At 42.2% G+C, this 23,008-nt stretch overlaps 1 protein-coding gene across 3 annotated transcripts in view; it reads right to left on the bottom strand.

The window, feature by feature from the left end:
* Nucleotides 1-2,801: 2,801 nt before the first annotated feature.
* LOC122790854 (Fc receptor-like protein 5) overlaps nucleotides 2,802-23,008 on the bottom strand; it is a 1,199,590-nt gene continuing 1,179,383 nt past the window's right edge. For all 3 annotated transcript variants that reach the window (XM_044058503.1, XM_044058502.1, XM_044058501.1), the window contains one exon: nucleotides 2,802-3,108. In XM_044058503.1, coding sequence (XP_043914438.1) covers nucleotides 2,998-3,108 — 111 coding nt within the window. In that variant the 3' untranslated portion in view covers nucleotides 2,802-2,997. The remainder of the gene's footprint in view (nucleotides 3,109-23,008) is intronic.

Here is a 23,008-nt window from a genome sequence, read left to right on the forward strand (position 1 = left end):
AATCCATTTAAAAGGGATTGCTCATGAAGTATTCAATTGCGTTTGATTCTGAAAGAATGCAGGTTGCCTGAAGACAGAGATTGTGCTGACTCCTAGGCATTCAAGGCTGGCCTACACAGGGGTAAGACCTGGTTCCACACTGTTTGTTTATGTACCACATAACTAGCAATGGTCTGGAAACATGCTGTTGATTCAATTATTCTATTGCCTTTTTCAGGGCCAACATTTCCTTAAGGTTTATGTGCTTTTCTTGAAATGGGGATTCCAAATACCTTGGAATTTGATCCCTTTGGTACAACTCCCTATGTGAAGTCTAAAGTGTCTGAGGTGGCAGACTGATGTGGAATAGGGGAAGAAAGTGGGAGACCTGGATGGCTTGCTGGAGTTCCTTTTTGAGACTGGAAGAGGAAAGGATATGGGATGTAGGTATTAGGACAAACCAGAGTTGAGTAACCACTGAATATTTCTCTTGTGAAGTCTTGTTAGAGGAACCATAGAGATAACTGGCACACTGAAACTTAAAATGTTGATGAAACCCCTTGGTATGGAAGTGGATTGATAAGCTGAATACAAGACATGAAAATGGTAGAGACAGATATGGAGGGATGAAAGCTACCATGACACAGAGGTTTCTAGAAAGAACCTGAAAAGTTAACCTGTGAGATGGAATCAGGGAAATTTTCTCAAGACATAACTTGAATTCTATGCTTTGAAAAGGTTTATGGAAAAAGGCAGGGATACTTATGTGTCTTGAGCAGAAACTGCTAAGATAAGATAATCATCCAGATAAGCGTAAATGTGGATTGCCTGCAGCCTACATACAGCAATGACTGGAGCCTGACATGTTGTGAAAACTCTTGGTGCTGTAGATAGACCAAATGGTAAAGATGCAATTTGAAGTGCAGCCCTGACACAAATAATCTTAACTAACACCTGTGGACTTTATAAATTGGTATGTGGTGATATGCATCTTTGAGGTCCACAGTGACTAAGTAAGAGTTAAGTGGAAGAGGAGAAAAAGAGATTGCACAGCTAACACCTATTTTTTGTTTCTCTTCTGCTTAATTCTTTCTGGTTTACCCCATGCCCCCATCCATTGGCAGGTCTTCCAGCCTCTCCTACAACCTATAGACCTATCTCTAGTCTAAGTCTGAGACTGACATGCCACCAATGGGCATCATGATGGGTTGTGCGATTGATTGCTTTCACCAAGAGAATTTTTCATTAATGACCTACCCTTTCATCCCCTCCCCCAAAATTGTGTTTGCCTGTTATAGGTGTCTTTCATTCCTCTCTGTTTCTTGTTCTTAATAACATAAGGGAAAATATTAAAAGGTAAAAAAAAACAAAAATTGGCCAGATTTCTATAAAAAGCAAACTCAAGATACAAGAGTAAAAAGTAGTGTGCATATCCAAGCTGGCTTTTCTTTAATATGAATCTTTTCCATCCAGATAGACAGTGAGAGGTGCAGATAAATAGATGGGAGATTTATTTATTTATATGAATTTGTTTACTTACTCTGGAACAACACTGACCAATTCTGACCAGTTTCAGCTCAGTTTCTAAAACTAACCAGACATCAAAACAGACAAGAGTACAATAATACATAAGCAACAGCCAACTAGTACAGTGAAAAAGTAATACTTTGGATACATAGTTAATTCAGTGTATTGCTTTACAATACATACAAACATATTAAAATATTTGTGATATTAAGTAGAATAAATTAACAGTGTGAAAGGGAGCAAAGAATGTTAGTGGTTAAGCTAGAGTGGACAAGAGATAATGTAGACTTAGGTGGTGTGATCTGAGGGTAACAGGTGCACTCACCTTGAATTACTAAATGTGATTTTAGTAGAGAATGGAACTTGAAATTAGAGAGTGAGTCCTGGATTTCATGTGGGATTGACCCCAACAGTTTAGGCTGAGAAATGATAATGCAAATCAGATAAGCTTGGAGTGTGGGACTGGTGTTTCCTGAGTGGTTTAAGGTTCTTAGATTGTATGTGGGAGTATCATCTTAGTTTTCAGGTTAAAGGAGGGAGTGTGTGTTCATGTAGGAGTTTAGACATGTGCGATCCTAGGAGCAGGTCTGTTCTTTGGTTACCTGGGTGCCAGTTTGCTTTTTTAGGTTCATAGATGTGTACTAGGCTAATGGCCCTGGAGCCTTTACAAGCCTAGCCCATAGAAGTGACCTGGCATTGTGCCACCCAACATTAGTTCCCCATGCCTCTATCAAGTAGAGCCACTGGAGTGATCCCCGGGGTGAACTTTCTATTACCCAGCCACTCATCAAGATTTCTCTTGAAGAGGGACAGCAAGGTGCTCTGCTTGAGATATATGGGAAGTCTATTCCAGAGCATGGGCAGTCTCTGGGTTATAAACCTGTCCCTCTACATGTTCTGTTGATTGTGGTAATGAGGCTGAGGTCTCTGGAGCATGTGGTGTGGAGGGATTGGGATTTCTTTAGATGTAGCATTTCTAACAGAGCTGGGTCAGTTTTTAGTTCTATACACTGGTGATCATTTCTTGGGGAGTGTGTAATAAATGTACATATTTTGTTTTCTAGTGTTTGAATAGTGGTAGACATTTTAGTAGAGGCTACTGATATCACAGGGAATCTGAATATGAGCTGAGGAACTAGAGTTCCTTTCCCTACTGCAGACAAGAAGGAATATGAGAGTAAAGGAAATATTTTTTGAGTGTAGAAAAGTAGGGGATTATTTTTATATGTATGATCAAGATGTAGATGGAAGTTGAGTGAGGGGTCTAACTAGAGACCAAGGCAGACTGATAACAGTTTATCTCTGAAATATATTTAATAAAAGATAAAAGCCAAATCCATTTCAGAAATGTTCCCAAAAGTTAGATATTTGATATTTCACAAAAAGATTGTATACAACTTGTAAATACACAGTTGGGAGTATAAGCAATGCATTTTTGATAAATATTTCACAGTTTTAAACATATAAAATAAAGAAAATATGCTAGTGGTGTTAAAGTTTCAGTTCCGAATACAGCACACAGTCACTTTCATTTTTTTGAGGTTTTGGACTTTTTCGTTTCAATGATTCAAGGGAGATAGATGCATAAGTCAGCTGTGAATCCTGAAAAAAAAAATGTCAGCCAGTCAATCGACTTTTAAATCAGCCTGGCTTACATCCATTTAACTGTGCTTACCTACAATAAATGCATAGGCAGTTATCCTCATCTGATACAGTTTTACCATGAATTATCCAGTCTGCATTCATGACAATTACTACAGAGACAGATCATCAAACTAGGGAAGCAGTTAAGTTTTCTTAAGATTTATCACAGCAGCTAAGGCTTGATGACCCTCCAAGTCACAAATGGCATATTGTCATAGTATAATTTTGTGTAAGCAGCTTTAAAAAAGTGATCTCTACTAATATTGTTTGTATGTGTGTGTGTTGGGGGATACACACATAAACATGTGTGTGTGTGTGTGTGTGTGTGTGTGTGTGTGTGTGTGTGTGTATGTGTGTGTGTGTGTGTGTGTGTGTGTGTGTGTGTGTGTGTGTGTGTGTGTGTGTGTGTGTGTATGTCTGGCATTACACGTGTGTGTGTGTGTGTGTGTGTGTGTGTGTGTGTGTGTGTGTGTGTGTGTGTGTGTGCATGTGTGTGTGTGTGTGTGTGTGTGTGTGTGTGTGTGTGTGTGTGTGTGTGTGTGTGTGTATGTATGTCTGGCATTACACATGTGTGTGTATAGTTGTGTGTGTGTGCGTGTGTGTGTGTGTGTGTGTGTGTGTGTGTGTGTGTGTGTGTGTGTGTGCGTGTGTGCGCGTGTGTATGTGTGGCATTACACGTGTCTGTGTGTGTGTGTGTGTGTGTGTGTGTGTGTGTGTGTGTGTGTGTGTGTGTGTGGCATTACACGTGTGTGTGTGTGCACTGAATATGCTGAAGTACTTGTAACATCCTGTAAATAACTGAAGAATAAAACCGATTTTCAGATAAGATTAGAAATGGAAAAAACAAGTAAATTATAGACAAGGTCAGACGTAAGGCAATGCATATAATTTTTGACAGCTGTCACTGTCCTCACAGACTTTCATAAAACATTATGTATTAATATTTTTTACTTCTTTTCTTTAAATGCAGTGCTTTTATACAGCATTGCAAACATACCCCCAGATTTAATAAACTCCATGTAGGAATAGTGTAAGCCCTGCATGGAGTGTATCGTGGCCATGTCTCTAGCTCTCCCTCGGCAACATGCATTCATGAAGGTGTACTACTGAGATAGAGCCAAATACATGGTTACTGAATCAGTGCTAGGGGGTGTGTTACAGTCCCCTCAGATGTGTAACACACCCCTACACTGTCAAAGTGCTATATAGCACAAAAGATTCAATTGAAGTGTCTTCGGACACTTATTCATACTTATTTTTATTTATTTCACACATGAGGTGTGTTACAGTGTCTGTAACACACCCCTTGCACTGTTAAAGTGCCATACAGCACTAAAGGATTAAAGAAAGAGTCCTCAGACACTTATTCACAATTATTTTTATTTTACACAGGGGGGTGTGTTACAGTGTCTGTAACACACCCCTTGCATTGTTAAAGTGCCATATGGCACTAAAAGATTAAAGAAAGAGTCATCATGCACTTATTCACAATTATTTTTATTTTACACAGGGGGGTGTGTTACAGTATCAGTAACACACCCCCAGTACTGTCAGAGTGCCGTACAGCACAGAAATGAAATGTGCAAATGTGAGTTTTCCTGTTATGTTTTTTTTTTTAATTTTGTCAAGTTTATTCATAGCTGAACAGGTCTGTGTTCCACCGCACATTGCTCAGCAGTGCTTAAACATAATGAAAAGCTATATAGAAATGTATAGCTGAAATCTCCCCAGATAAGTTAGTTAATGGTTAGAGTCACAGCTGCACGTGCAGTAGGTGCACAGTTCGAATGCGAGGACAGTCCATTCAGCTTTTACATTGGAAAACATTTCTACTGATATTTTGTATTGCCATAGTTATTGATTTTGTCAACCAGGTTACTGCAGCTGGTCCAGAATCCCAGTGTCAGTGAAGATATGAGGTAAAAACTTCCAGTTAAACACAAGTGTGTCCAGTATAGTCACACTCCAAGGTAATGTAATTACAGTATAGACAGTGAGGTCATGTAAAGTAAAATGCATACACATAATAATAAAGTATCAATAATGAGTAATTAATGTCAAGATATATTTTTCTTATTATTTAAAACTCTTGTTTGCTCTTAGCTAAATTCTGCTAAGCACTGCTAAGTCAAGCTAAGCAATGCTTAAACAAGAACTGTCTTAGCAATACTTAGCAATGCTCAGCCCCACTTAGCTAGTTTTGAGCATTGCTAAGCAGTCCCATTCTAAGCAGTCCTCAGCTGAGCTAAGCGGATTTGTGCACCGCTAAGCATGCTAAGCATTTGCCATCTTAAGTACTGCTCAGCTCAGCTTAATGGGTTTTCGCACTGCTAAGGTTTGTTTGGCATTTTTAAAAATGGTCCAATGGTGGCAATGGGTGTGAAAATAACCTTATTTAAGGTGCACAGTTGGAATACAGCCAGAACTTGTTGGAGTTTGACCCGTGCAGGAACTATGGTAGGAGTTGGAGAGGAAGCACACTTTCGGGCATGGCATGTTGGAGTCCAGTGTCATGGCTGGGATCCTTGTTAAAGACCATGATAACAGACTGCTGCAGGGCCAGTACAAGGGCTCTGAATACAAGTCCAAGGCCTGGGACTGTCTGGCACATGACCTCACCAATGCTACTGGAATCCATCGTACTGGTGAGCAGGTGCGTCATCATTATGGTGACCTAAAGCAGAGGAAGGGGGCACTCTTGGCCTAATAGATCCAAGATGCTCAGGCCGGAATGCACCAGAAGTTTGTAAGTATAGGAACCATTGCTTTACAAAATTGCATAATGATGTATTTCCTTTTCCACAGCTACAAAGGAGAGGGCTCACAACTTGGAGGCCTACGTGGGGCACCTAAGCGAGGATGCGCCAACAATGTGTTGAGTACAGATATATCTTGCAACATATATAGTAATACAAATAATAAAAAGTACAGTAGTAACTGCCAGTAGGTATATTCTGTTCTGATTGTACTGCAATAACATTATTAATGTGCAGCAATGACATCTGTATACAGCATTAAGACTAATGATCTGGTAATAAAGTACACTGGCTTTCTAAATGTGTAGGGAATAAATGACATCCATTCATGATTTACACAATAGAGTACAACTGCAACCAGAATTGTGAAGGTAAAAGTGTAATAACAGCAAACCTTCAATGCATGCATTATTTAAACTGGAGTACAATAACATTTATCAAATGTATAGCAATGACTGTCATGTCACTCTTGGCACAGCTGTCTACTGCCAATCATTGTGTGTATTCTCTTCTATTGTTGAAGATGCCCAAGTTAACAGGTGTTGCAAAGCAAATATGGGTAAAACACCATGAAGTGACTGAAGGTTGGCTGCAAGAGAACTGTTATGCTAATGTGTAGATGTGGAGCTATAGGTTCATAGGTTGATTAGTACTAAGCTAACTGCCCTTGCGAGCCATTTTAAGCTTAGCCAATTATCCCTTGTGAGAATCAAACCCTGCACCTTGTGTTTGTAAGGCAAACACCTTAACCTTTAGGCCACTCTCCCAACCCTACTATAAGATAGAATGCAATTTGATATATGTTATGCACTAACATGTTAATCTTGAATAGTAATGTGTAAGGTATTACAGTGTATTTCCATCAGGATTGTCTGATGTCAACCTTTGCATTTCAGCTATATGCATTCCTGTATGTAGGTATGTCGATGCAGGCAAGTATGGCACAGTAGTAGCTGTAGACTGCAAATATAGCATCTGCAAATGTATATGAGTCAGGTAGGCATCCCAGCACCTTGATAATGGTCTGTACAGATCACACATACACTCATCAACTAGGAGTTAATTGTCTACACCTGCATTCCAAATATTAAAACACACTTCACCTACTTTCTCTGTCATGCGTTAATCTCATGTGTGTATGCTCAGCTGTCACTGCAGTCTCCTGTGACAACCTGCCAATATTACCATGTCAGACTTTGTCAGCAGGTGAGCTCTAGGGACATATCAGTCAACAACATGCATCACTGGCCCAGTAGCTGAGTATGATATGCAATACATATGTTGTTATTTTTCCACACACAGACAAGAGTTTGAATCCAGGGACCAGTAGTAAGCTTTATTTATAGTAACAGACAAGTAGTACTGACTATTTTTAGAAACAGTCATGTACTGTTAACAGATATTCCACACACAGGACATACAGGTAAAGAAATGTCTGTAGTAACTGTATGAATGGTATACTAATGTCTACCATGCCTACAAATGACAGCAGGATAGGTATATACTCTATGCACTGTGTCATGCTGTCATGGATAGTGATCACTGTTGCCAATAACCTTGGACACAGATATTGCTCTACTTAAAGAATGCCAAGAGCACACTCACACAACATCAGTGCAGGCTGCACCTTGTTAGTCATATATGTTACCCTGACATGTACGAGTCCCCTTTACTTATGTACCTATAGTTTGTACAGCTTGGCCCATGCCATGCCATATCAACAGCTTGAGGGGTATGTACGTGCTACAGAAGCTATAGGGCACATGTAGATGGAAAGTAAGGGCAGACCTGTAAAGTATTGAGCAGTACTATTGTGAAAAATATAGCCCTGTTGTGAAAAATATAGCCTATGCAGTTGGTAATGGAATTTTTTCTCTCCCTCCACCCCTTATCTGCATCATAAATTATCAATCTGATATTACAGGTATGGTTTCAGCTCCACATATGTTGTTCTCAAAATCTAATATTGGGCCTTGTGTTGTATTATTGGTTAGATATTTCACTGATAGCATAATAACATACCTTGTTGAAATTCCACTGTTGTTGGACTTTAGCCGTAACTGTTAATGGCATGCTGTTACAATAATGACTGTTATTCCATTTATGCCTGTGTTCTGTATGCTATGCAGTTCTATTGTTCTGGGTTAATTGGAACACTCATGCATGCTGTTATAACTAAAACTGAAATGTTTTGTTCATAGCTGACCAATACACCTTGACAAATCTCAACACCATAGCATGATTGGGTAGGCCGGTTCTGGCTGATCCACCTATCCCATCTCATCTGGCTGTGGCACCAGGTCCTAGCATGTCTGGGACCCAACTTGGAACTGCTCCTTCTGCTGGTCCTGCACCACCCTTGGGTGGAACCACCTGAGGAGACAGGGCCTGCCCCCCCCTCAGGCTGCGGGCACAAACAGGAGACTGTCACCCAGAATCAGGTTCCAGGTATGGTGCACAGGGTCATCCAATGTGACCTGGATGATAGATTGCATCAGAATGAAGGAAGACTGGTACACCTTTAGGGGTACAGGAAATCAAAACCACATCCAAACTGGAAAACGAACCTTTATTACCAAGTAGATAAAGCGCTTTTCGGCTCACAGTAGTTAGCCTTCTTCAGAACAAAAATAAAATAACTTCCACTTATTTTTATATTTTAAAAAGGCGCCAAGTCCAAACAAGCAGTGCTTAATTAAACAATTGACATTTAAAATTTAAAGGTACAAATAAGTATGACTGAACAATTATGATGCACTACGAAAATAATTCATGTATAAATGAATGGTAGGCTCTAAAATGAATTTTGTATATGAACCACAGGATAATTACATAATCAAATATATTAATAAACTGAAAATAAAAAATAAAAAATACTTAAAAAATATGTTACTTAATAAACTAACCTAGACAGTGTGTACACATTCAAAGGTAAGCTTTGAAGAAATACTTAACTATGTTAGTATAAACATATGTACATTATATTCTATTATTATTAGTTGTGTAAATAAGTAAAGTTAATATTTAGGGGTAGGTTGGCCCCTGTGCCCAACCCACAGCACAGCCACTTTCAGGGCCATGAAGGGACAGTGGTGACTGCCCATGGGTGGGGATCTCTGTCCCACTGTTTCCATCTGGGGGAACATGGTCCTCCAATTCCCAACCACCTTCCCCATCCAAAGTGTTTACCCCCTCGTGTCATACACCGCCCCATCCGCTGTCTTGACTGTTTTGTCTGTCTGCAAAAGCAACCTCTCCTACTGAACCTACCTCCACAAACATACCTTAAACCCTTCCCCAACATCCCACTCTCAGCTTAAAAAAAACGTGCATCTGTCCCAAAAAAAATAAAAAAATGTCCCATACATAGCTCTCCATTTTGCCCCCACATACACTGCCATTAATCAATTATCTCATCAATTAATCAACAAAGTTATGTTGCGAACACCCCTCCCTGTGGGGTGTGAGGCTGCAAATTCCAAATTGTACACATCATGCACAGCTGTTGCTGCAGAAGAAATGGGGAGCTATGGTCCTTTCCTACACCCATCCTGCACATCTCTAGCTGCCTTTCATATTGTTTTTCCTCCTGCTTACCCCCATTTCATCACTTTCCTATCACCACTTTTTTTCTTTTCTTTTTTTGGAAATAGTGCGGGTTTAAGAGGGACGAAGCACCGCTTGTCATCACTGTGCATCATGCAAACCTGCTTAAAACTGCTTTAATCACCATTTCTAATTCAGACACTGTTCTGCACAGCAACAAAATAACCAGCCCTGGCACATCTCGAACCCAGGACTCTCTCCACTATAGTCAGAGCAAAGCACCAGTAGGCCAACTCAGCACTTGGGGATTGTTACTGCTTTTGTAAATATATCATGCACTATAGTCATGCAACATTAGGGAAAAAAGACTCTGCTGCCAAGTACTGAACCCAGGACCTTCTACATTACAGTCAGGGCAACTCACCACTAGGCAAGCTCAGTTCTGGGGACCTGTTACTGCTTTCATAAGTATATTATGCAGTACAGTCATGTAACAGGGAATAAAAGACACTTCTGCCAATTATTGGCCCCACGACCCTCTGAACTACAGTTTACTGCAATGCACCTGTAGGCCAACTCAACTCTGGGGAATTACTGGTGTTGTTACTAAGATATCCTGAGTACCAATGATACTACTTCTACATATAATGTGATAAATAACAGCGTACTTGGGCCTGTGATGCAGACACTGAACCAATACACAGCCAAAGACATGTTGATGGATTGATGGGAGGCCTACAATATCAGGTAAAGCTGACAACTGCACAGACATTGCAGAATGTCCAGAGTTGTGTCACCTATGTATGGCATGGTTGTCACCAAAGCTACTCTTTGTGCTGACATGCTGGCAAGACAGTGCAGATTGTTTTTACAAAAGCATGACAGACAGTTAGTGTCACATGTTACAGTCATTCAAACACACATGTTCATGCCAATCCTGTGTAACACACTGTATGCATGCACATTTGTCTTGCAACTACACCTCCCATAATAATTATTCAGTAGCTCTATCTGTAACATTCCTGGCATGTCTGACATCTGGACACCCACAGTTCAGGCACACAGTCCAGTCTGTTGCACGACAAATACATGCTTGGCAATACAACCTAGAAATAATTGAGCCCTGCAATATCCAGCAGACATGGTTGCTGCTACCACAGTCACTGCCACCCACAATAGCATGTCAAAGACCTGGAGTGTGGAACACGTCACAAATATCAATACATGTCCTAAACCTTCCCTACCACTCTCTGGATGGTATTACTACTTATTAGAGGCACATGCCTCACATGTACTGTAACAGGTACCCTCACCCTGGCCATGCTGTGACACAAGAGCTGTCACTGCTCCCTCACTGACATATACAGCTTGATGTCCCCCAATGTCTTCACAATCCCAAATATGACTCCTGCCCAGAATGCAGTAGCTGTGGCCCGACACACATGCAGGTGCATGTTCACCTACCTGCTACAGACCTACCATGCCTCCCAAGCACCTAAAAGAACAGGGCATCCACACAACACCCATACATAAAGAGTTGGGTGGGGAGTTCAGGCAACAGGGACATGTATCACAGTCTCCCCCAACAAACCTACTCAGCTGATACACTAGCGTCAACTGCAGCAGCATGCACATGCAGATAAAAAGGATGCATGACACTCACATCTGCCTGTCTCCTTACTGAGCCCAACACACATTGTTAAACAGTAACCTGCCACAGAATCACAAACTCTGTTAATAATGGCTAAATATAGCATGCAAAACTGTGGACATAACACATAAATCCAAACAGTGAAATGTATTTTTACATACCCTTTTTGATGCTGTAGCTCCCACACCTCAATAATGCCCTCCTCACAGGCCAGGAAAAGGGCCAAGGCCTACATGAAGGCCTCAGTTATAGGACTGTGTTCCTATGCCATTGGCTAATGGCAACACAACCCAGCTGTTCTGGATGCAGTTAGCAAGTGGGAGTCACAGACTGTTGCACAGGCAATCACCTGTTCATGAGCATTACCTACAAAAGGCAAACTGCTGCCTCTGGTAAACAGGTTTGATACTTTCTTCATGAAGACAGACTGCAATTCTCTAGCAGACTACAACTGGATTTCTTCTCACAGAAGAGTACAGCAGTATACCAGGTATGTCATAGAAGCATGTAATGGAATGCAGATGGGGGATGCAGTCATGGGAAATAGGAATTTGAACAGTAGGTTTCAACCACATTTCTTGGACTGACATGTTGCTGTCCAGCACCTATGACCATCCCTTATGGCTCTGTCTGCAGTAACATAGATCACAGCTCTGGCCGCTGACTCACCCCAGCAATGGTCAGCTCACGAGTCCCCTTCATAACATTGAAATTTCATGTTGAATTTCATAACATTGAGACCAAAACATCTAAATCCCAAAACATTGAAAACCTAAAACACTGAAAACTCAGAACATTGGAAAGTGTGCTTCATAACATTGAAAACTACAATGCATATGTAAATAACATCCTCTCCACCTGCAACAACACCTAACTAACAAACACACTTTCTAGTATAGATGAACAACTAGGATCTAAATGAAGCACAAACCTTTCAGTAAAAAAACGGTTTTAATTCTACTGCCTCGGTGAAGACACCTTCTTGGAATACAAATCACATCAAACATCATGCTTATATACATACTATAAATCAATTAAACAATTAATTAATTAATTAATTAATTAAACTATTTATCCCTTAAAGCAAACTTTTCCAGTTCAATTCCCCATTAAATCCCATAGGGACCAATGTATTAAACTTCAAAATATAAATACAAAAGTTTCTCCTTTAAAACATTTTCATCCAAACAAAAACAATCAATCTGTTCCAGAATACTTCCTTTTAGCAATGGATAATCATTATTATGCATTTTCATAAAGTGAGCAGCAATTGTTTTTTCTTGTTTACAATTTTTAATGTCTCTGATATGTTCCATAAATCTTAACTGGAACATCCTCTTAGTTTCTCCCACATAAAACATATTATAAGGGCAGCTTAAAATATAAACTACCCTCTTAGATTCACATGAAAATCTATCTTTAGATGTAAAGGAAATAGTATTAATACATTCAAAACAATTAATAATATTTGGGCAAATCGCACATCTCCCACATTTAATTGTACCTGTTTGCGTCAAAGATCTAGGTATCTTTTGAAGTTTAATACATTGGTCCCTATGGGACTTAATAGGGAATTGAACTGGAAAAGTTTGCTTTAAGGGATAAATAGTTTAATGAATTAATTCATTGTTTAATTGATTTATAGTGTGTATATAAGCATGATGTTTGATGTGATTTGTATTCCAAGAATGTGTCTTTACTGAGGCCATAGAATTAAAGCAGTTTTTTACTGAAAGGTCTGTGCTTCATTTGGATCCTAGTTGTTCATCTATCGGAGTGTGGTGGTGTTGTCCTACACTTTCTAGTATGTTTCTACAGGGGGACAACCCCCCCTGCACCCCCCATGTGGAGGGTTCTGCCCCCCACACCCCCCGTAAATTAAATACACCAACTCCAAGATCGCACTACAGACGAAAAAAAGTAAATTTCCTAACCTCACTGTATCACTGTAATTCAGAAGGTCCTGGGTTCAATATTTGGCAGCAGTGTCTTTTTCCCTAATGTTACATGAGTGCACTGCATGATATATTTACAGAAGCAAGCCCCCCTGCAGAAATGTAGTAGAAAGTGTGTTTGTCAGTTAGGTGTTGCTGTAGGTGAAGGTGATATTATTTACTTGTGCAATGCAGTTTTCAATGTTATGAAGCACACTTTCAATGTTTTGAGTTTTCAGCGTTTTGGGTTTTCAGTGTTTTGGATTTTCGATGCTATTGTCTCAGTGTTATGAAATTCAACATTATAAATTTTAATGTTATGAAGTAGACCCCAGGTCACATATGACTGCTACTGGATTGTCTGTTGTAGAATACTGACAGTAAGTATTAGTGGATACAGCTGGCATATCACATCATGTACTGTTAGTGAGTCCCTCTCAGTCTGTGAATGTCATACAGGCTTAGTTCAAAGATTTTCCAGGTATCCCTGACTGTTCCTGATGTACTCTGGCTAGGTCACTGTGTACTCCACACCTGTATCTCATTGCCTGACACCTATGGCTAGCATAGCTGGTGACCCCCTGCTGAATACAGTACCAGATATTAATGTACCATTACTGTGTCCCCAGGGGTCTGGCATGTCACATGCACATTCCCCAAACTCTGGGGACAACCATCACGTATTGTCCAACTGTTGTCTGGAAATCCACATTTGTCTGGCAGGGGGTCTACATCTATCAGGCACATATACACATTCTGCAAACATCTGGGTACTACTGATGTCAGACACCTACAAGGAGGACACCCTACACCACATATGCACTGATTTCAGTTATTTTGCAGCACAGATGCTGCTGGAATGTCTCCATGCACTTGTACTACTGCTCACCTCTTTGCCAGATGTAGGCTGGATGATATGGTATTGTAATGTTGCCCATAGGGGACACCCAACAATCAATGGCAGTAATGGGTGAGGACACATAACAACTCAGTTTGCCACAGCACTTAGGCCATATCTGGTACTCCTGGTATGATATGAGGTTACTAGGCTATGGGCCCTGAGAAGCCATATGCCTAGGCCAGATGATAGCCCATGTGTATGCAAGGCAGCACCGGATGCCCCAGTCCAACACGGACACAGGTGGTATTCCAAGGGTGTGTGTGCAGTTAAACATTCAGTTATCCAGGTTACGTCCACAAAGGTGTCTGATGTGTACAGAGTGCCCATTCCACTGCAGGGTGATTGCATGGGACACACATCTGAGCTGCCAACATGCTCAGTTCATGTCACATGCCAGGTTGAGGGAGTGTGTGTGTGTGTGTGTGTGTGTGTGTGTGTGTGTGTGTGTGTGTGTGTGTATGTGTAGCATTACATGTGTGTGTGTGTGAGTGTGAGTGTGTGTGTGTGTGTGTGTGTGTGTGTGTGTGTGTGTGTGTGTGTGTGTGTGTGTTAAAAGAGTAGAGCATGTGTTGCAACTTGTGCAGCAGTCCTAGCAATGTGGAGTCTGTGATTGGCGTGCATGCCACATTGTGGTCACCTCTGAGGAGTATGTATGAAACCAGGTAGAGAGTTGGCCTTATAGCCTATTGGTGTATGATAGATGTTTGATATCTTGGTATTCCCTGGTAGGGAACCTCTGTGATGTCCCCAGCTGCTGTGTGTGTGATGTGAATGAAAAACATGGAATTATACACAATAATCCACCTCATTGGGGAGAATACTGGGATATGTATACCGCATGTCCCTTGATGACATACCATTATGTATGACATGGGCCATGTACAAAGTTAACCTTACAATGGAAGGAACATTGTGTTGAAATTTCATATTGCCAAAGACCTGCGTCCACAGCTCCCTCATGACTGACTGTGTGCCTAAGATATTGTTAGTATTGTGATAATATATGGGGACATCACTCTCCCCAAAGGGACTGACACTGCATGTCCTGCTATGTGGCCTGAGGCCATGTGTCAGGCAACAGTCATGTATCTGTGTGAGACCCTCCTATGCAGATGTCCACATCACTAGGGCATTCGGTGATGGCACACAGCATGCAGTCGTCCGCAGACATGGTCGGGCATAGGCTAATGGCTGTTACATGCATCTCAGAAGTGTACATCACACATAATAGAGGGCCAAACATGGAACAACAGGTTACACATCTAGTTATGAGTTAACTGCTTCAGGTGGATTCCCCTATGTGGAATAGTGGGTCATATCAGCGCACCGGTGTGCTACCCCTATGGTAACATATGCTGTGATGCATATTTGGGGGTGTCATATCTATAATGGCCATATGGGTTATACTGTCACAGAGGTTTTCCAGGTCAAGGTAGGCAGTTTGCACCGTCACCCCCCATCCATGGCTTTGGTGACTGTGTCATACAGGTCAACCGAGTGTAACAGACATGAACCCTTCCTTGACAATGCCTAAGCATGTGTGTGTGACGGAGTGTGTGCAGGTCAACAATGTCCTTGTTAATGGTGTCCACTATAAACAGTGCTATGGCATTGCAGAACAGTCAAGTTAGGCTGTTGGGTCTATCATGTGACTGAGTGGAGGACACCTTACATTAGTCTAAAGGGGTGACATTGGTCATCAATCAAATAGCTGGGACAAAGGCAGTAGTCAGCACTCCTTTAAATATGGTTCCTTATGGTGTTGCAAGGTTATGTTTAAGGTCATGTAGGATGCATCCTTTGATGTGATAGGCTCCCATGGCAGATGTATACCATGATTTTCACATCACAGTGGTGACCTGTTCCCTATATATAGGGGTCGGGGGGAGGTACTGTGGCTATCCTGACGTACTGATGGGAAGACAGGCGGTGAAGCCTACATCGACTCTATCAGCCATCCAGTATGCTATAACAACAGCACTGGTATAGCTGGTGTCTTTGAGCACCTGCAGGTGCTTCCTGTGCTGTTGCAACCATATGTGCAGTAGGGGAGATTATTGTTTGTAGTGGATGTAGACAAAATAAGCTCTGTGGTTGTTGCACAGGTTTTACAAGACTGATCCCATTCTCATGTACATGCAAAGGAGACATTGCTCCAAAATGGGAACCTGATCCTACTTTGTCTCAGACAGTGGTATGTCATTCCTGTTATGGACAGTGTGTATTGCAGACATCCACCAGACAGGTGTCCATATCCTAGCAGAGGAGTATGTAGGCCTGTCAGGTATATCTGACTACATGCATCTGTACAAATGCGCACATAGCACTTGTGTGTATGTGTGGATATTGGTACCATTCCTTAATGAGGGGTTGGGGGTTGTGAGGCTGTGTATAACCCCCAGGAGGATGTGTTCCACATTTATCGGTGTCTGTATGGCTGACCCTAGCTAGATGGGTATTGTGGGAAATGGTGACTGCAAATTTGACCACATGATGGTTGCTTTACCATGGAGGATGACACTGTAGGAATGCTGTGGTGGTAACCCGTGTTGTGTAATGTCAACTGCAATATGCCTTCACCTCATGTGGGGGTAGCCTCTGAGTGCACCAAGGTGGTTGCACTTCCACTGTTGATGGCTGTCTGGCCATTTGTGTGCTGGCATGGGTACATCTTACAATGTATGTTAGGGGTGTTCAACTGACCCAGGATCAGGGTACAGACTCGAAACTTAATACAGTTGATGAGGTCCATGCAGGCAGAATGGGCATCCTGGTCACATGTGGTGGCTGTTAGCTAGCTGTGATCTGAATAGGTGTGTGCTGGCAATGGTGAACTGCCACTGCAGTGTCCCCTATGCATCTAACTGCCTGCAGAGCACGGAGGTGTGTATGTGTGTCATATATACAGAAAGACAAACCAGTGAAAAAGGATGTCCAACAACTACAGGTGAAGTACTTTAACATAAGACAGTTTATTATCAAAACTCCACATGTTTTCGTCACCCTCATAGGATGACTTCTTCAGAAAATACAAACCAACTACAAAGTAACAGTTTTTAAAAAGCCCAGCACCTGATGTCATGTGGTAACACCAACCAATCAGCTTACCTAAATATATATATATATATATATATATATATATATATATATATATATATAAATAACAAGACAACAAGCACCTATAAATCAGTGAAAGTGTCAGCTAAAACATTAAAATGTTTAACTTAAAATTAAACTATATGAATATACAATTATTCACAAAGTATAACAGCTTAGAAAATAATAAAAAAGTAGTAAAAACCTACTAGTGTATACGAGTCAGCTTATAGCTAAATTCCGATAAAAGTCAGATGAGCACTGCCTGTGATAAACTTATGTATACATATGCATCAGTGAATAAACTACACATATTATAAACTTTATATAAAGTGGATATACTGATGCTTGTTCATACATACAAACATAGAAATACTGTTGCTTGGTTATTATATCTACTTTATGTAAAGTTTATAATTCGTGTAGTTTATACACTGATGTATATGTATACATAAGTTTATCACGGGCAATGCTCATCTGACTTTTATCGGAATTTAGCTATAAACTGACTCGTATACACTAGTAGGTTTTTACTACTTTTTATTATTTTCTAAGCTGTTATGCTTTGTGAATATTTGTATATTCATATAATTTTAAGTTAAACATTTTATTGTTTTAGCTGACACTTTCACTGATTTATAGGCGGTCGTTGTCTTGTTTTATATACATATATATATATATATATATATATATATATATATATATATATATATATATGTATATATATTTAGGTAAGCTGATTGGTTGTCATTACCACATGACATCAGGTGCCGGGCTTTTTAAAAACTGTTACTTTGTAGTTGGTTTGTATTTTCTGAAGAAGTTATCCTTTGAGGGTGACGAAAACGTGTGGAGTTTTGATAATAAACTGTCTTACGTTAAAGTATTTCGCCTGTAGTTGTTGGACATCCTTTTTTACTGGTTTGTCTTCAGTTCGCTTGTTCATTTTGCCTTTTCGTTCATATATACAGAAAGCCCATGCCATTACTGGCTACACTTTGGCTTCTGAATGTAAGATAAGATGGCTGACCAGGTAGGCTGGGGTGCTCTCTGCAGCTTTGAACCATGGTCTGTGTGACTGTACAGATGTCTGCAGTTCCCAGTTGTAGGACTGTTTGCAATGAGGGCAAAGTCATGTGCATACCTATAGAATTTAGCAGCATGTCCTTCAATGTGTGCTGCAATGACACTTGTGGTGGTAGTGATAATTTCACCACTTTTACTAGTGGAGTCACTATGGGGCTGGCGAGAACCAGTGCCAGATGCATGAAGACCACTGAAGATAGATGGAGACCATCTCTCACAGAGCATCATGATCTGTTTACCATATCATCCCAGACTCAGAGGTACTGAAACCTCTGGAACATCACAGGATAAATGTGCACATGTTAACGGCAATCATTCCACGATTGTACTGTGGCATCAGTCTGGGTGACAGCATAATGCAGTGTAAGACTAGGGATATACCTGCCTGGGAAACATAACCAGTGTACTCACTCATGTCTCATTGCATATAGTCCAGGGACATACATGTCAGGTTCGGGACAATATCATGTACTGTGACAGACCCATAACAGTACCTGTTGGTGAGGGACAGCAGTGCGTATGCATTATGACAGAGTCTGTCACATGACACACAAGTAACTATGGCCCTCCACATACACAGCCAGATCAAAAGCACACTGAGTGTGTCTCCATTGCAGTCCCCTATATGTACCATGTTTGACATGGGCTGATGCCTGCATGGCTCTGAGACACAGGTGTGTGGCCATGTGTGGTATCTGCTGTGTACAGCTGTGGTGTTAATGTGTGGCTTTGCCTAGAGATCCTCTTTGTTTGTGGATGTGTATGTTGAGGACCACTGCAGATGTTTGTGTGTTGTGTAGGTGTGGGTGGTGTGTCAGCCTTGACAGGGAGAGAGCATGGACTGCAGGTTCCTACTGTGATTGAATTTCTCATACAGTGTGTTCCTTTGTGTTGTCTGTAGATGGCTGTCCATCCATGCACATGAGGCAGGTGCTACACAGTGCCAGGACACCCATATCAACCACACTGGCTGGGGAAACTGTAGGATATTGTCTAGCCATGTAGTTCAGAATCTGAGGGAGGAAGGCCATGGAGACCTGAGGGGTGGGCCTACAGACCAGGTGATTACTAATACAGTAGGAGGCTAACACCAAAGCAGATCATGTAGACAGGCTATGAACAAGCAGTAATAGGTGCAACAGGCAAATGCATTTGAACACCTCATAGCACATGCAGCAAGTAGCATGGAACATCAGGATCAGGAGGGCAATGCATGCTGTATTGCCACTATGTTGCCTATAGCTACAGGCATACTGTGCTGATAGATGGTGGGGTATGATGTGGGGATTAATGGTGGATAGTGCTGGCAAAAGTGGATGTGCAGGTTGTGAACATAATAGTGAGCAATCTGTACAGTCCTGTGATGTGTTCCCCTGGTCATGTCCTTCAGGTGTGATGTTTAGACATCGCAATACACCCTTCTCAGAAGCTGCAATTATTGATACCCTGAGACTCCATCACCAGGTGCTGTTGTCAAAGGCTCACCATAACCATCAACAATGTGCTGCACTGTGGGCAGACCTGGTAGCAACAGTGAATGATGTGGGTCACCGGGACAGGAGCTATGAACAGGTCTGACACTGTGCTGCAGATATTATACATCATGTATGGAAAAAACCTGCAGCTGTGGTCAGGGACTGTGCTGGCAAGGGGGAGGGCCTGCTACACAACCACCACTGTTAGCCATAGAGGAGTTCCTGGCAAACCTAGCTTCAGCCCCCAGCTCACAGGAAACCATCAGTACATGTTATGGAGGCCAGTGACACAGATTCCACAGCCAAGGAGCATCCAGGTAAGCCTCCACTGGTCATGGCGTTAATTCTGTAGCATTCATAGTAGCAGCCTGTGCATACCTGTACACATATGTCAGGTCAATCTGCATTTGAGGGTGGCATTCTGTAATGCACACATGTACACACATATAGTGAATGTCAGCACGTTGTGTAGCATTACAGCTTGTACTGTATATGTTGATAAATGCACATAGTACCCTGTACCAATGCCACATATGTGTGTGCTGACAATGCCTCTCCCCACATATCCATATGTACCTCTGGTGTGGCTGGGGACCATCAACCTGTAGCTGGTGAGTGTAGAACTGACTTGTTATAGGTCACCTATACCCTAGGCATGTTAAGGGCTGCCAGTTTGCCATGGACATGATTGTTAAGCATAGCCATATTGCAATGCGTGCATGTTCACTTGTGGTGGTGTTCACTGCAGTGCATCACACTGGTAATCCCAGTAGCATATTTGCAGGAGCTGTGACATATTAGCACATAGGTTTGTATAGATGTAGCCAGTCTGCTATATACAGGGGTGCTTTCTGTTGTGTAAACGGGTGAACTGTGTTTTAGTTGGAGGTCCATCACATACTCTGACATGTCACATATCTCACAGGTGTATAGTACTAGTGACATTAACTTGACATAGCTGCACTGCACATTGTGGATGGCCTGACCAGAGTGTGCCTATTGTGGTTTGATTGTGTGTTGTGCATGGTATCAGTCAGAAGGTGTGGTCTATATAATGCCTTTGTGGCACGTCACGTGTATGTGTGTGTGTGTGTGTGTGTGTGTGTGTGTGTGTGTGTGTGTGTGTGTGTGTGTGTGTGTGTGTGTGTATCAGCAGACATTATAGTGCATAAATCAATGTTGTCATGTTGTCTTCCCCCACAGGTGACCATGGGGGTTGGAATGTGTCCCCTTCACAACCTGATGTCAGTGTCTCATCAGACTCTGATGATGATGGTGGCCATTGTGAGGCACAGGTAGTGTTGCTGGGGGCTGAATCTGTCCCAGTGGTTGACATCCCACTTCCATCCTCAATGTCCCTGCACACTGTCAGTATGTCCATGCACACCCAGTTCCCAGCATCCACAGATATTGGACAGTCAGAGGGTGGTGGCATCAAACAGGGGAGTGTGACGACTATGGCATCTGTCAGTGTAGACACTAGCCATAGCCAGACAGCTGGCAAGGGCTCACACAGGCAGACTGACAGAGGTGCTCAAAGGAGGACTACTGCCCATCCAGCCCCTGTCAGAGGTGTCACAGCATTTGTCACCCGATGCATGTTTCGGTCCATCATGGAGGCACAGGTACATTGTGAATGGTACACTAGATGGATGCTCAGGGTCATGGATGCCACACTGCCTGGCATGCATGACTCCCTCCATGGCATTGATGATGCCTTATGTCATTTTGCTGATGTAGTGGATAGATGGTGGGGTGAGACATTGTCAGTCCTTAAGAGTGCAATGTCTGTGTTTGAACATGCGGTGGTTGTAGAGCATCGGACATGTGGACGTAGGTCAGCAACAACATCAGCTGAGAACCCACATGGCCATGCACAGTCACACTCCTGTAGTGGCAGTACCACCAGCACTCCTGAAGGGAGTGTGCTGTCCTCACCACAACATGGCAGGCCATGGGCACATGGTCCTGGGCATTCCCAAGAGGGACACAGACCTGGCAGACACCGGTCACCATCAGGAAGTAGTACCACATCTGGCCATGGGCATGGTGGTGCCAGTGCAACTCCTGGCAGAACCAGTTCCTGTGTTTGTGGCAGGAGACGGTGAACTGTATATTCTGCTATGTACGGTCCATGGCTGTCCAACATACTCTCATGTAGGGCTAGCACATGGCTTGACTGTGTGCATGCATGCACACACATCACTGTGACATGCAGGTCATCAAGAGACACACACAGCTCCTTCCCATGGTTCAGCTGACCAGCATTCCTCCACACACAGACACACGATGTCAACTGTATAGCACAGCCTATGCCTTTGGCAACTCCACACCACAACCTGTGGATGTAATGATACATGTGCCACATACCTGTTATCCATACCATCGATGCAGGGACATGCTAATATGTGTCTGATGTACACTTAATGGCAGTTTGTAGTGTAGTACTGTTAGGTACTGTCTGCTGGCAATTGTCATGCGTACATATCAAAGTGTATGTGCCTTTCTGCCATGATGCTTTATTGCTGTTAGTACTGCTGACTAACTGTTGTGCCACAGACCGTATTATGTTTCTATTCCAGGTATCTGTGTGTCTAAGTCGTGGTGATCTGCTGCCATTACATAAGTTCAGGATGGTGTAGTGACAATGCAGAGACATTTTAACCACCAAGTTACGGCTGTATATGTGCATGTTTAACTGGGTGCATATGCGTGGAACACTGTGCGAGGGACAATGGGGTAGACTGCATAACCTTGCATGCATACCCCTTGACACAGCATGCTACTCTTGATACATGCCACCTGGGAGTTCTGTAGGATCACAGGTTCATAGGTATAGAGAAGGTTAGTAGAGTACTGGCCCTGGGTCCATTACAAGCCTAGCCATTACTTTATCCCCAACAGCATCATCAATCAGCACCTGTTGCCCCTGGCATTGCTGGACACAGTTTGGACTCCTGGGAAAGATGTTTTTCTCCATCCACTCAACCTTGATGCAGTTGATGAGGGTCTGCATGGTACTCTAACATGTTTGCGGAGTGCATTCCTGAGACAGCGCAGCCTGTGGGAGACAAACCTGTCTCTCCAGCTGTGTATTTTTTTTTTTGCTGCCTCATATGTGATTCAGGCCTGTTGTGCCAGTAATGTGCACAGAGTTACACTGACATATATGGGGTAGCTGTTGAACAGCTGAGCACAACATTGCCATCTAGGCATGCCAAAGGTCACCTATGGACAACCTGTAAGATAATGAGTGGGGCAGTACTGATTCAAGGCTGTCTGCAAGGAACAGGTGTTGAAGGCCATGGATAATCTTTGTGGGTGTCAACATAGCCTTTCCATTTGGTACAGATATCTGCATAGGTACATACCAGACTGGCCCTGCTGATAATGTATTGTTGTACTGACTGAGG

This window comes from Protopterus annectens, chromosome 16.part0 (genome assembly GCF_019279795.1).
Source record: "Protopterus annectens isolate FY-2018-M chromosome 16.part0, PAN1.0, whole genome shotgun sequence".
Lineage (NCBI taxonomy): Eukaryota > Metazoa > Chordata > Ceratodontiformes > Protopteridae > Protopterus > Protopterus annectens.